General features: G+C 44.4%; 1 protein-coding gene across 4 annotated transcripts in view; it reads right to left on the bottom strand.

Moving 5' to 3' along the window:
- Positions 1–14287, bottom strand: part of ACSL1 (acyl-CoA synthetase long chain family member 1) — a 41234-nt gene extending 26947 nt beyond the window's left edge. The window contains exons 1-3 of one of the 4 annotated variants that reach the window (XM_074588314.1): positions 14167–14202; positions 12544–12627; positions 4973–5200 (exon numbers count right to left, since the gene is read on the bottom strand). In XM_074588314.1, coding sequence (XP_074444415.1) covers positions 4973–5167 — 195 coding nt within the window. In that variant the 5' untranslated portion in view covers positions 5168–5200; positions 12544–12627; positions 14167–14202. Of the gene's footprint in view, positions 1–4972; positions 5201–5819; positions 5983–12543; positions 12643–14166 lie in introns of those variants that run through there. The other 3 variants (XM_074588313.1, XM_074588312.1, XM_074588315.1) reach the window with 3 other exon arrangements.
- Positions 14288–15618: the final 1331 nt, after the last annotated feature.

Genomic DNA, 15618 nt, shown 5'->3' with positions numbered 1-15618 from the left:
AAATTCAAGAACATACTTGCACTCAGACCAACATCTACTCTACAGGAAGCGAGGAGTTCACTAATGCATGTCTCTGCCTGGAACGAAGAGCAAGACTACTTGCTTTATTGCACTGGTTTCACAGATCTTGATTATCCAAGGTCAGCTTCTAGATTTTTCCCCAGTTTTACCGCTTCTGGAGCTAACCTGAGGAAGGTCACATACTGTAGTTTGTTGGCATTACCTGTGACTGTAGTTACAAGTACAATGTATCAGTACCATGTTTGATGTGCTACAATTCCCCTGTCAGATGAAATACCATATCCTAAGCCATTCCTGGGCAAAGCCAAGAAATATTTGTTTTCTCCTCATCTGAGCTACCACCGTTTTATTTACACACCCTATTACTCAGCAACACAAAAGCCATTTTTGCAGGGCCTGAGGCACTCTACCAAATTTGAGAGACTTAGACAGACCGCACGCTGCTCAGATACAAGACTGACTGCACCCACCTTCTGAAAAAAAACAGCAGCTCTGTAAAACTACTGTTGAAGAGATGCCATCAATTCTCATGAGCTTTCAGTAAAGGGAAACATAACCAACTTGTGGTTCAGCTTACTTCATTCTTTTTCCCCAAAGTAAAGTGAAATTAATTCAATTTTCGACAGCCCTAGAATAAGAGTTTCGCTGAAAAACACCCAGCTCTGTGTGTGAAGGCCATCAGGAGTTCAATGTTAGTCTTCAGAGATGCAGTAAAATACACCTGGATATGCTGAAGATCATTTAGACCTTACTTATGCTCCCATTCATTACAACCACCAAACATTTGAATCTGAGGAATGGAAAGTTTGGCTGGTTTCACAGAAATTATTCTAATGGGATCTAACAGATCTGTCCGGTACAAAGGTAAGCACTCAAAAGGGCTGTCAGTTTTACCCATGTTCTTAAGGAGCCAGGCAATAAAATCTCATTAACGTGAGAACAGTCTCTGGTTACTCAAGCAAAGCAGCCCATGCAGGAGCTCAGGGAGTTGCAGGGAATTGACCCATTACACAGCAAGAGCTGGACATTAAGAAAAGCCTTGGCATTTGTTCAGAATAGCAGGAGCTGAGGGAAACAGATTTATTCTACAACAGAGGCATATCTTACTCTATCAGTGCCTATTTGGGTCACATAACAAGGTAGCCACTCTTGTTCAAGCCCTGGGTTTGCTTCTTGTTGACACAGGCTGCTTAGGATTAGCAGTAATGTCAAAACGCTCTGTTGGCTCCACCACACCTCAGAGGCGGGAGACCCAATTTCCATTTTCCTGAGAGGGAAAGTACACCAGCAAGTGGCACTTAGGTCACCAGCACGCATATTGTGAGCGGCAAGAAGTATAAACTATTGGAGTTTTCAAAGCAGCCATATCATTTTAAGCATGCTGATGCCTAGGTAAGCACACAACAGCTGAAACTGATCACTTAGTAGGGAGGCAAGCACATGTCTAATCAAGTGATTCTTGAGAGACAAGGCAAGCTAGAGTTCTGGTAATGTATCAGGAAAACGCAAGGGGGTTTAAAAGTTTTCATGAGTTGAATACCTCTCTCCATATTTGAATGTCTTTTCTTAAAGGAAGAAAAATGCCACAGATCCAAACTCTTTACAACTAGAAAATACTGACATCCTACTGTTTATTTACATGCTATCTTTCTACATGCTTTAGCAGAAATTGAGCCAGATAGAAGTATTTGGGTTCTTAAACCAAGATTTAATATATTTGACAGCCATACACCTGCACTCAAATCAATAAACGAAGTTGTTGAGTTAGCAATCACCAACAGAAAGCAGAATCTACAAGCAGACAGATCCAGATACGCCTACAATTACAGACATTAAGGGTGCACAAGCTTTGCAAAACACAGGACTAATGCTCTACTTCTGCCATTACCATAGCACTGAAATTCTTAACAGTACGGCACATGATAGAGTATAGCATGAGTCTCAGTAACGCAGTCCCACACTAGTCAGACTTTACTTAGAATTACTTTTCATTAGCCTTGTCTCCCCTCCTACAGACAATGGATTCAAGTGGATCCTGAAAGATTTTCACCTATATCTCTGAGAAGTCTCCCCTGAAGAGAGGCTGGGAGCTTTGAAGACAAGAGGGTTTCTTTTAGTAAACTGTAACTGTAGTACGCATACTTAAAGATGATACTCCACATCTTTTAATTACAGCATCTACTCTAGAAGAGCTGATACTTTAAGTAACTCTTTGTACCAATATTCGACTAAGCATGCAATCTTTATGCTCACTCAGTGATGATTAAAATGGGTCACTGAGTGCTAGCCTACCAAATCAAAGCTTTCCAGAGATGGGAAGTGACCTGGAACAGCAGTAAACATGATCTTTCTCCTCTCATATAAAGTTATGAAAAATTATTACCAGAACATGTAGAAACCCTACTCCAGTCACTGACTTCTTTTAACTTTGTTAGAGGCCAAGGAAATAAGTCACAAGTAAGAATTAAGCAGGAGCTTATTTATAGTTCAAACTTATTATCATTAATGAATAGGTAGATCAGATATTAAAACAGTAGAGAAGAGGAATTGCCTGCCTTCTGCTACGTCTTTTTTGCAGCACATTTCTTACTCCCTAGACCTTTTAATATTGTATTGCTTAGCCAGAAAAAACGTTAAGACATAATTTGAGAGTAGTATTTGATGTTTTTCTTCTGTGGAAGTGACAATACATCTTAACACATGTATAAGAGAATGGAATAAGAAATTCTACATGTAGTGAGAAACTGGATCCCAAGCACTGTATTACATTCTTGTTACTGTTATAAAAGAACCAATTCTAACAGACACTTGAAACTTGCTGCAAAACATACACTCTCATTTGATTACACTTTAATACAGTTTATAACATTGCATCAAGGGCTGTCAATCATCTGAACTGTCAATAAGCAAAACTGGATAGATCTTGCTCATTTTAACATGTTCTTAAGGTTTGAGCGCTTTTATCACCACAGCATGCTAACACTCATCTGTTTTTCATTTAAGTTTTACTACTGTTCAGACTTCCTATTAAAATGTATTTTCTGAAGAGGCAATGAAAAATAATGCTGTTATACCTATCTTGCTCTGATCAGAGAACCGATGTTAATTAGCACAATATAGATCAATGATGCATTAAGTAGTTTAGTGAAGACTCATACTACCAAACAACGATTTCAGTCACAGAATCCAGCAGTGATGAGCAATTTCACCTGAAGAGGTAAAGGCAGTGAAGTAAGACTGCTTGTCAAGAGTCTCAAGCAAATAAGTATTTGTCACTGATTTTTGTAGCCAGTTAAGAGCCCCTGTTTTACCATCTTCCAATGCAAAGCCCCACAAATCTGCTGAAGTCTATATTGACTGGTGAGGCGCTCCACAGCTGGAAAGCTTTCACTGCGAGTTTACTCCAGCCACCAAACTCTGCTACTCTACAAGACTGTTCCACCCACTGTCCAAGCAACTGCTGTCAAGATTGCGAAAGCTCACCAAGAGAGGCAAGATCTGACCTCTAGATCCTTATTCTACACATGTTCCTTGAAAGGAGACATTTTTGGCAATTATCACATTGCCAGAGCACATTTTTGTTTCCCCTTTGTGTACGTCTAATAGCAGACCATTACTTGCTGTAGTAACACATGTCAGTTAGCTTACTGTATACTATACTGGAAAGAAGATTAGGAAATAAATGGTACTAAATAAACTTTTGAATGGAGGGGCCAGCTAATGCTTCATTCTTCAATTTCAATAGCATGAGACATTGCAAAGTGCCTGATTTGAGACTATGACAGGATTTTGCTTTGCTACAGTTCATGAAAGTCTACCTACTGTAAGTTTCAAACTGCTCTGCCACATTTGTTTACGTGAGTTTGTAGTCACATCTACTCTTCAGCACAATGAGAAGTCACATTAATTGCATTTGATGTAGGACAACTAGATGCAGTCTATTCACACAGACAAATGTGCTCTAAAGGGAGACTTCAGTTGCAAGTGTATATATATAAGAATATCTATAGTGGTATTTGTTGACTATCAAGAGTAATGCAAGAAACTGTCAGCCTTACAGTCCTACATTTTGTAATTATCTCCCTTGAAGATCACAACTTTTCAAAGCTGTATCCTTCTTTCCCAAGAAGAAAACACCTTGTGTACCCTGAAGAAATACACAGGCACTCTTGAAAGAATTAAACAAGCAGTAAAATTTTTACTCTGTAGTGAACAAGGGAATTGATATAACTGCTGCTCAGGAAACCCCAGCCATGTAATCAGTTGTCTATATTTGCTTCTAAGCAACAGTAGCTCCCAGTCAGACTTTCCATATTTGACTTTGCTATTTAAAACAAAAAAACACCTAACAGCAACTCTGTCTGTTTCTAAAAAGCACAAAACAAAAGCTAACCTAGAATATCCAGAGTTTAGCAGGCAACTGCTTTAATTTCAACTTACTCTATTGCTGGGATCTCTTGGCAGGACTAATATATCTTTCCACAGATCATTTGAGGACAGTTAGTACCCTCTTCAGGCTTGTAACCCAATATATAGTCTCATCTGTCAGCTATTATAAACTAATTATTATAACAGAAAATTAACGCAATCAGTATACACACTCTGACCCCAAGACCTAATTTAATAGGTCAACACCCAAACACGTGGCCAGGAATTGAAAACTGCACTGTGCCAATTCTAACAGTCACAAGTCTCCTCCCACCAGTCAGATCAGAAGCTCAGTTTTCTCAGCACAAAGACTTTTTCTCCCATGCTAGTTATTACCACTGACATCAACCCTCAAAGTGTTTTTTCCATTCAAAAAGCTAAAAAACCTGAGTGCAAGCCATATTTCAGAAAAAACAAACATGCCCTGAAGTGTGTTCCCCCCACACTACAAGTTTGGAAACGGTCTTATGTAAATCAGCATTTGGTATCTCTCAAATGACAACATCCATCAAGTGACACTTACCTCTACTTCCACAGATTGCATTGCTAAATCACATGGTGGTTTTAATGCTTTCGGTCTTGTTGCATACCAGTAGGTCGTGAGAGCTGCAAAAGCACCGAAGCCCATCAGCGTATTTGTTGGAAGGGTGCGTACATACTGTCTGACATCCCCAAGTTCTGGCATTCGTAGGTATCTAAACAACTCATGTGCTTGCATTGCAGTTCAGTGCGGTTGTCCCGAGGCTGGAATCTGTTGATATGAAAGAAAGTTACACACAAAGATTTGAAATCGCCTTTCAATTCACTGTTGTTGTAGGAGAGCGATGTATACTTTGTCCTGCTAGCTTCCCACTATCAAAATAATTTGATCCGCCAGCAGGCAGGCAGAGGCAATACCTTTAGACTTCTGTGCTGCAATTAAGCAAGCATACAATTACTGGTTCATACTCTAGAAAAACAGGTGGGGCTGACAGGAGGCAATTTCTGCAGAGTTTTAATATGGCTTTTAACAGACCTTGCATTTTAGAAAAAAGGCAAAATATTTAAGGACAACATTTCACAAATCCTAAACATTTACTTCTACGGTAGCTGTACTGTAAGACTGTTCAATCAGTAAATGGCAAACAGGGAAGTCAAGGAGAGGGAGGGCAGGGGTATAAGATGTTAACTTGCCTGCATTAACCTAAGAGAGAGCATCCTAATCCTATAGCAGCCTAGCAGGATTTTTCATCTCTTAGGTCTATTAAATAAACTCACTCTCTCTTTTCAATCGTGCACAGAAAGCTCACTACAGCAAGCTGCCTTTGCAGCTGATATCCTCCCATAGCTCCTCTATGCTAGCAAGCTTCCTATTTCTCCCAGCACCATACCAGCAATTTATCTCTGGTCACGAGGCAGACTCAAGCAGCATCTAAGGAGGCCCAGGGCAGCAGTATAATCAAGCACAGGAAGCACATTTGATTTGTCACGTTCGCACAGAAGGAAGAGCCGAAAGAAGCTGCTCCCCGACATGGATATTCCACAGCAAGAACCAGCCATGGAAAAAAAAAAGGGATGGCAGTCAGCTCAGCTGGTGCTCTCCTCTACAGCCAAGGTCTCCCGGGACGTTTGTCACATGCCAAACCCCCCAGCTCCTGCCCAGTAGGTGAGAGGTAAGCAGCAGGCAGCCGGCCTGCCTGGGGCCAATGGCAACGGGCCCCCGGTCACCCCACTGCCTGCCGAAGGGCTCCCGCCTGCCCGGCTGGCAGCAGCGCTCACCCCTGCCTGTCACCCAGGGACAGATGTCGGGAAGCGACGCGCTTTCCTGCTTGCTTGAAGGAAAGCAGGATTTAGTCAGATTGTATTTAGTCAGATAATTTAGGTCCAGCCTCTTCCGATGGACAATAGAATTAAAACAATGAAGAACGTCAGAATGTGTGTTTAAATAGCTACAATACACTGTATAACAATACACTGCTGCAGGATGGCAGCGTAGGAGACGCTGAAATCCAAACAGGCAGAATGATATGCTTATGAGTTTTAAAGCCAACCATACCAGGCTGATATTTCATATTTCTATAGGAAAAATCTCTAGTTTACAGTCTGCCCTTGAAATCTTTGCTGCTGCAATCAGTTATTCAACCAGGCAGGAGAGAAGCTGTCTAGTTCATAAAAAGTCTAACCAGTATTTGGACAATGATTTGCTAGAAACAGCAAAAAAAAAAAGTGCCACAAAAATAGTTCAAAGGGCCCATGGTTTCACAACATTAGCAGAAGGATAGGCTGAAGTAAGGTCACAGATGGAATCAAGTTCCATCTCTGGAAGGGTCCTGGACCCACCAAGAGCTTCCCAGCCTGCAGGCACTGTCCATCCTCCCCCCTTTTCTTTGCTTTTATGGTATAGCCTCAGGGGACAGGAGTCCCTCACCTAGATAGGCAGTGCAGGGCCACTACAGAAATGCCTTTTGGTTATTTGCACTGTGATACACAGCAGACTGTACTCAAAATCCACAACACATCAGGCTGTGGTAATGGAAGGTGGAGAAGAACTGAATATACTAACAAGGAATCTCTCCATCTTCCCTCGACATAAAAAAATAAATAACAAAAACACAATTACTGACTTAATAGTTAGAATTACCATGCTGTTGCTTTTTATGCATCAAATCATGCTCATTAGCATTGCAGGCATGAAAACTACCTCATAAGTTTTAATATACACAGATGAACAGTAAGACTAAGAAGTCATTCCAACAAGGAAGTCTTATCTTACAAGTAAGTTTTGGGCATATTAGAGACACCCTGTTATGAAACTAGAAGAAGGGGGCTATGATGTACCTAAGGGTTAAGAGCAAGCTCAGCTCTTTCCTCCTCAAGCCCTACAATAAGCACCTTTGACTTAAAACAACAGATACTTGCTTTCCTCTCTGCATTAGTCATGATGTGCCCCACACACACACTATATGACTTAGGAATGCAACGTAATTAGAGAGTTACTCTTCCAAAAGGCTGTGGTGCCATTACAGCTAACAAGAGCTGAAGTAAACATGATCATTTCATTCACAAGTCCCATTGTAGTCAAGGAGCTGCTATGATTTCAGCCTAGGTGAAAAGAGATGCACACCACTACTTTTCATTTCCTTGACCAGTTTTTTTTTTTGTAGAGAAGCCCGTAACATAAAACCTTTCTTGAGCAGTTATACTGCAAGCTGTCAGTTACGTAATGATACATTTTATTGCTTAGGTTTATATTGAGGGATGACTTTTTTTTTATTACACCTTCTGCCTCATCAGCACAAAAACCCAAGGCTAGGACAGAGTTTTCCACAAGACTAAACAATTCCTAGCTTTAACACTATCTGCTAAGTCCTATCAATTCTTGCTTTCTGTATTTAAGACAAAGCCAGATGCAACAGGGAGAATAAATTCACATTCTTAACAAATGCATCCAAATATGCCCCATTAAGAAAGGGGGCTTCAATACCTCCCAGCCATCTTTGATCCACCTCAATATTTACTCAGCCCATGCTCCAATCACATCAGACATCCAGGGTCTTTACTGTGACCCAGGAGGACAGTTTAGAGCCTTTAGACTGAGATAGAGATCCTCCCAGCAGAGCCAGAGTCTGGCTTTCAGTCCTTTTCCTCAAGGAAGGACCCAGCTAAGTCCGCTCACTCAAGACAAGCAAAAATAGCCACACTCTCTTCACAAACTCAGGTCCTGCAATGGCCTCTCATCCAGACAGGATCTAGACCACAAGGAACAGACTCAAACTCAGTCCCAGTGCGAGACAGGACATAGCAAATGATTGGAAGTTACAGCTAGAGACCCAAAGGAAGAAGATCCCAGACAAGAGAGGTACCAGTTTGTGATACTCAGGTTGCTACACGTAGCAAAAAAAACTTAGAGCAGAATGGGTAACATTCTAGGTCAAAAGCACTTGTTCCCTCAATGCAACCAATACGCCTTGGTTGGTTGGCAACTTGAGAAACAGTAACAGAGATATGGGAAAGTGGTTTTAGTAACAGGGCAAAAACTGCTTCAGAGATAGCTACCTGTCCTGGCCAGCTCCACAGAAACAGCAATTCCCAAAATCCAGCCCATGAAAGCAATGGTATCAATTCTGTTAAGGCACTCTGTACAGCTCAGACAAAGGCAGCTCTCTCCGCTCACACACACCCTGCAGCACCCAAGACTCATTCTTTACAGCAGAGCCAGTATCTCAAGGCAACGACCCAAGTTGGCAGGACTCTGCCGTTCTTTGCTGCTCCTACTCTGGGCATACAATGGGCTATTTACAGCGGGCAGCAGCCTGCCTATTGTCTATCCATAGCCAGACATCGTTCGAGTGCAACAGAAGAGAACAGGAGAGCAGCCGTCAGCTTCTGTATTGCAAAGAAAACAACCCCAAGAACCAATGGCCTCTCTTCCCCTCTATCCTAATATTTAGATGAGCGACACACTAGTGCCGCAGTGGCCTGCCATAAAGGCAGGTCCACCACACGGTGTGAAAGAAAGTACGTTACTTCCACAGCCTCTTGCAAGCAGGGGAAAGCTATGAAACACGTTTCCCATCTCTTATCATGATGAATATGGCACCAAGATGTGTTCGCTATGATAAGCTGAAACAGGGGATCAGCCACCCATATACCTTTAAGTTATCCTGACAGCTACTTGCCATTGCAGTTTGTTGTCTTCTTACTGAGGCAGGTTACGCTGCACAGCTCCCACGGTTCTCTGTTTTACTTAAGTCTTTCACCACTCATCCTTTGAAAGAGCAATTGCAGAATCATGTTCAAGCTCCTTCATTAAGTATAAGCGGGTGCAACAAATAGCTTTGGCTATTAACAAGAGAAATCCTTTTGTCTGAATAAAATACATAATCCTAATCTCAGAGTGCATTACAATCAGCTTAAATTTGAGATAGTCCAACCTGTCCCAGATACATGCACCCACAACATTCTTGGTGCTGGCCAGGCACTCAGCTGGTTGTGCAGTCACACAAGGGAGATGACCCAGCAAACACCATTTTCCTGGGTTAGTTCTGATGCTAATTCTCAGTTAGAACAACTCTTCTCTGGATGACCACATAGCCACTAGCTCCCAGAAGCAAACAAGACAGCACAGCTGGGGAAAGGTATGGAACTCTTGTAATACTACACCTTAAGCATGCAACTCCAAACACTGCATGCAAGTCCTCCCAGGATTTTCTCCCCCTGCCCTGCAGTCAAGGCAGCAACTTGCCTGAGGTCTTGCAATCACCTGTGGCAGAGCCAAACTGTAACTAGCAAGAAAAGCATAACCACCCTAAGATACAGCAAAGGAGCATAGGTAGAATGAGAATCTAGCTATGAAGGAGAATCCTCAGTTTAAGCCTTGTATGATGTGAATACACCAGCAAGGTGTCTCCTGTGGTGCAGTCTCTCATGTCATGTATGATGTGATAGTCCCTCCCTAGCCACAAAGGAGTTTTCCAAACAAACCAAGTACCACTGAACTGTCTAATCCACTACTCTGCCACCCTCCTCCTCCACCAACCTTCCCCAATTAAAAAACTAATTATCTCATCTTACCCAGAATCACCTAGATCACCCAGCCAGGCTTCAGAGCTATAAACCCTCCTCTTTTACAGCAGTAACTGACAGATGCACTTTCCTGCAACAGTAAAGAGGTAGGAACTAAAAAGCTGTTAGTGAGGAATCCATCCCATGTACAGAGAGGAACCAGCAGGTCCTTAATATTCACCCCCACCCTGCTCCTTCAGACCCCTAGTCTGGCTCTGAGCAACACAGAGCATCATCAGTGGTTCGGATTGCCTCTGCTGGTTCAGTTTCTGTTCCTGCATTTGGGATAGGGCAGGACCAGAGGGAAGCATCCTGGAAGCTGGATTCAGCCCCATCAGTTGGGCCACGTGTGATTTACTTCATAAACTGCAACTGAAGTTAAAACTCTTGCTGCAGCCTTTAAGGAGCACCACATCTGACGCTGATGTGTCAAGGCTCTGTCCCCACCTACAAGAAAAGTCACAGCCCTGTCCTCAGACATTTGGCTGCAATCCTCCTGCAATCAAATGGAACAACACCTGGATTCTTGCCTGTTAATGATGTCCAATAAGTAATCTGAGTGCACACCAATGAGGTCACTGGAGTTTATTCGAGTTCAGGAGCTGAACCACATGACAAGAACCTGCTCAATGCCTTTTGTGCAATTACAGTCCTCCAGCAGCACTCAGTCACCCTGTATATTAAGGAAAACCAACACTTCCCACTAAAACTTTTGAGGCAGTGATCGATTTAAGTTTTCTTTAATCCATGCCTATACACACACAACATGTCACTGAACAGTCTTGTCAGTTTCTCATCTTCAAAGACCACAGAAGATGCTTACAAATAATCTATTTTGCAGCCTAAATTACTATCCATTAGAATTGCATCCCTACAACTCCTATTTGCAAGGAGATCATGGCACTAGTCTGTTAATTTAACCTCAATCTAAATACAGTTTAGAGGAAAACCACCCTACAGAAGCAAATTGCTACAAACCAGGAACTTTCTTGTGGCATTAACAGCTTGAGCAAATCATGCCAACTTACTCATTCCACTCCTCTCAGGAAAAGGCTACTATTCAGTAAGCCCAGTATGCAACATCAAGTTAACACATGCTTTGAGTACTCACCTGAGACTCTGAAAGAATGAGTTTCTTACTCATGCTTCTGCCTCCTGAAATCTAGCAGAAGGCAACCTGGGTCAGGCACACTAAGCCACATTGCATCACACTAGATATGTTTTTGGGTTTTTTTTGTCCTTCTGAATGTAAACACTAACCCTTCACATTGTGAGACTGGACAGATCAGTAAGCACTTAGGAGAAGCAACCCGTTCACCGAGTGACCTCTCAACACCAGCATTACAAGAAAGAGTATGACAAACCAAGCAACCTTTTGACCTCAGGTACTGAAGTACCCCTGTATTTCCTCTGACTCAGTAGTAGTAAGCATTTTCTTCCAGCTTTCCTAGGAAACTAATCCATCCTTGCCAGGCTATTAATGCAGCCCAACTGCAGAGGCCAAGTTTCAGAACCAAGGCACATGCAGTATCAAACTAAAAAGCTTAAGAGTTCTGAGTTTAAGAACAATAATTCATACAAAAAGCTAGAAAGCCTTTTCTGCAAATGGGACATGATGCACTTCCGCTATAAGCCTTAAATGGTCTGACTACAAAAACAAAACCCAATTTTCCTCTAAATCTCTATAAAACCATGCAAGCTGTTTTCAGTCAGTTTTGGACAGGCTACACAGTGTGACTGAGATTCAAAGCCTAACCAAAAAGGACTATTTTACTATCATATTTTACTCTGTAGATTAATATCTCCCAACATGAAAGGCAGCAAGAGAGAGCAGAAGCCTTGTGTTATCCAGTGTTCTTGTTTCAGGAGCCAGGCGGGACCTGCAGAAACACAAGCCCCCCATCTGCAGCCAGGGTTCAGCCTACTGCCTGTAAAGGTCAGTGCCGTACAGCAGTGCTTCCTCGGGCGACACGGCATTGTGAACTCCCACACAAAACCACATACTGATGAACAAACCGTCTGCCCTCCTATTTGTGAGGATTTCTGGGGAGTTACCACCAGTTATATTTAACATGTGATAATCTTTAACATATCTGAACTCGCAATTTAGCAGAGCAGGGAAGTAGGATATGGCTAGCAGTCTATTCTTCAGACTACCAGAAGCCCAATTTATCAAGCAATGTATCCCCTTGGGCCAGAATCTATCTCCCTCTCTGCTGCACACTTGAAAAATTGTGTGCCATTAGCCTTTCTGGGTCTACTCATTTCAATTGACTGTATTACCAAAATTTAGAAAAACAAAACATAAAAAACTACTACTATCTCCTATTGCTCTCATTAGTCAAAGTGTTATTTGCTTGGAGGGCAAAAAGAGAGAGAAGAAACCATTTACTCTTCCCCACTGGGGATCAATACACCCAGGCCAGAGAAGGTATAACCCACCACTCTCTCCCCTGCAAAAAATCCCACGCAATACTCATTTCTAGTGGAGCCATGAGGTAGGAGGGTCAGCTACAAGGACTTTACGGAAGAAACAGAAGAGTCACTTACCAAGATAACTATTTTAAAGTTGTCTTTCCTTCCATTCTGAATTACTGGTTTTGTTTTTCCATCGACATCAACCTTGTACTTGCCCTTGAAGCAAAAGGCTACTTGAGGGTTTGCTTCTTAAGAACCAAAGACCTACTTCCAACATCATGTTGGCTGATTTGTAGTTGTAAAACAGCATCTACCAAATTTAGAAGCTGCCTTTTAAATTCATTATGATCATGCTGTCCTCCGAATAGGCTAAGGCCATTTGCTCAAGACCTTGAATTGAGTACGCTACACACAACAGCTACTTGTAATTACAAGCCTTAGATTTTCCCCATCAGCCATCCTCAGACATTTTCATATTCCAATACGAGCAAGCTAGATATCCTTGGACTTTAAAGAATCAGGCAGTAACAGTATGGTTCCATGAGGAACTTTGTATTTCAGTTTTTGTATTACTAACACGATAGCTGCAGGAGGAAAAGAAAGGTATTTTTCAGCAAACTGAATGCCTTCTTACACTCAGAATTTCTTGATCCATGAAATCTGATCCAAATCTCTTGACCTGAAAAATCTCAGCTTGTGAGTTTGAGAGCACGTTCCAAGCAGAAAGGGGAATACAAACACCCCGAGCAGGCTCAGGAGATACTGCACCATTCTCTGTAAAGCAATGTGGAGGAAAAAAAAAATCTGCCAACACCACATGGAATAGCTCTGTGGTCCAGGTACAGATATAGAACCATGGGGTTTGGATAGCAGTCTCTTTAGATGTCACTCTTTCCTATCACAGGACCTGACCATCATATATCAGACTCTAACCCAAGCAAGGCATACGTTTAGATGCATCACCAGGTCCAAGAGGGTGCCTGTAATACCCCAGACAGCTCACAGACGTGCCCTTTAGAAACTCAGAAGGCTTCAAGTGTTGCAATTCCTGTTCCACAGGAACGAGAAATGTATGCATCCTAGAACAAAAGCATCGTGTACAGCAGGCTGAATCGCTGCGCTGAGGCACTGCAAGCCCTACCTAACAGCAGAGAGGAGGCCTGCAAAGTCAAAGCCGCTCAACCTTCCATTTTAGGCCAGTCTGCCTCACACTGCATTTCCATACGCGCTCCCAATTGCTTAAAAAGAAATAGAAAACCAAGCTGCTTCGAGTACGTGCTGCATTCACGCCCGTAAGAACAACCTATTTGAAGACAAGCTCCAATGACCAAACACGAAACCCCTCGGGTTAGCAGGCAGCACCGAGCGGCCAGGGAGCGCCGAGGGCTACTCGGGGACCGGCAGGGGCGACCACCGCAGCCGCTTGCCCCGGGCCGTGCCAGGGGCGAGGGCAGCGCTGGAGCCCGGACAATGCCCCGCAGCGCCGGGGATGGCGGCGGAGCGGGGAGGGAAGGCCGGATCTCTGAGGGGACCGGCGGCCGCTCCACCCCGACACCCCTCACCGCAGGTGACAGCGGGCGCTTAGGCCGCCCTCAGCCCCGCGGCGAAGGGCAGGCCCCGGCGGGGCCATCCCGCCTCAGCGGCGGCCGACGCCTCCCTGACAGCCCCCGGCCCTCAGCGCGGCCGGGCTCGCCGCCCCATCCCTCGTCTCCTGGGCGGCAGTGGTACGAGGAGCACCCCCTGAACCCCGCTCACCTCCCGCCGGCAACGACGACCACAGCTCTAGTGTGCGCGGCTCCCCCCGGCGCCGCCCTATTTAAGCCGAGCACGGCGGGAGCGGTGTGTGCGTCTGCCGGGCCCGCCTCCTCCGCCCGCCCGCCCTCCCGACCGGCGGGCGCTAGGGCCCGGCACGCCCCGCCCTCCCTCCCTCCTTCCCGGCCCCCCTTCCCTCCCCGCCCCTGGGCCGCGGCCCGTCCCGGTCGTTCGCCTCGCGGCTTCGCGGCTCACGGGCCGTCGCTTCATGGTCCCCCGCCTCACGGGCAGTCGCCTCATGGTCCCCTGCCTCAGGGCCACTCGCCTCGCAGGCCGTCGCCTCACGGCTTCCCGCCGCCACTCCGCTGCTCGCCACCGCCTCACCATTTGTGAGGGAGCCGGGGGTTTGAGGCGCATCCCCATGAGGCGCTTAGGGCCGCGGCGGCGACAACTGACAGCGCTCGGAACGGGGTTTGGGTGGCCGCCGTGCTTCCATCAGTCCCTTCGACCTGTAAATCACCAACTCATACCTCAAAATTGCCACCGTGTTGCGCATTCTGCATTGCCTTAGTTGTCTCCTGTGCTTCGTGGGTGTTACTTGGGTTATTTTAAGTGTGGATGTGACCATACACATTCATATATATATATATGTAGTGTAAATTATAGGAGGTACTTTTATTTTACATGAAGGCAACTGCTGTTTCTTGTTGCTTCAATTTATAGTGGAACATACCAGACATAAGACTTCCTGCAAAATAGAGGGGTTTTTAAGCAAATTAACAAATTAACAAAAATTTAACATCATTTTTTAGCGGGAAGGAGGAGTGCGCTTGTGAAGCTGCTGATATTCCCCTCAACCGCTCTTTGGTTCGATTGTGGAAGGGCCCAGAAATGCAAAATAAATGCCTTTCTCAGGAAGGGAAATGGAAGCACGTAGTCCAGGGGTGGCGTCGGACTGACTGCTGGTGGGCACGGAGCCCCCAGCACCACTAAACCCACTCCGAATAAAGCCCCAAAGCACGGGCAGCACAGACATCGGCCGCTTGGCTGGCTTGTTCCTCTTGCACCACGCTTCGTGCTCCAGCCAGGCTCTGCCTAGTGGTTTTTGCGTTACGTTCAGGGTTTTGGGTGAAGGAATCGAGTGATGTAGAAATATGCTGTCTCAGGCACCGGTGACTTCATGTTTTGTCCTGAACACATCTAGCTTCCGTCTGCCAACCACCAAAACTCATCCTGATTTTATCTGCTATGCTAATTAATCCTTCGTTGTCACATCTTTCTCCATAAAGGCCATAAACAATGAGTTTTAGCCCTCTGCCAGAAAAATTTCAGTGAACTGATTTTCTCTCACTGGAAAGAGGGTTTCTAAAAATATCTCTCTCTCTCTCTCTGGTACATACCTCTTCATGAATACTGCCATCAACACAAAATTGCAAAAGTCCCAGCTAAACAATA

This window comes from Larus michahellis, chromosome 5 (assembly GCF_964199755.1).
Source record: "Larus michahellis chromosome 5, bLarMic1.1, whole genome shotgun sequence".
Classification (NCBI taxonomy): domain Eukaryota; kingdom Metazoa; phylum Chordata; class Aves; order Charadriiformes; family Laridae; genus Larus; species Larus michahellis.
The sequence above is the reverse complement of the archived record's forward strand: the minus strand, read 5'-3'. Positions and strand labels throughout refer to the sequence as shown.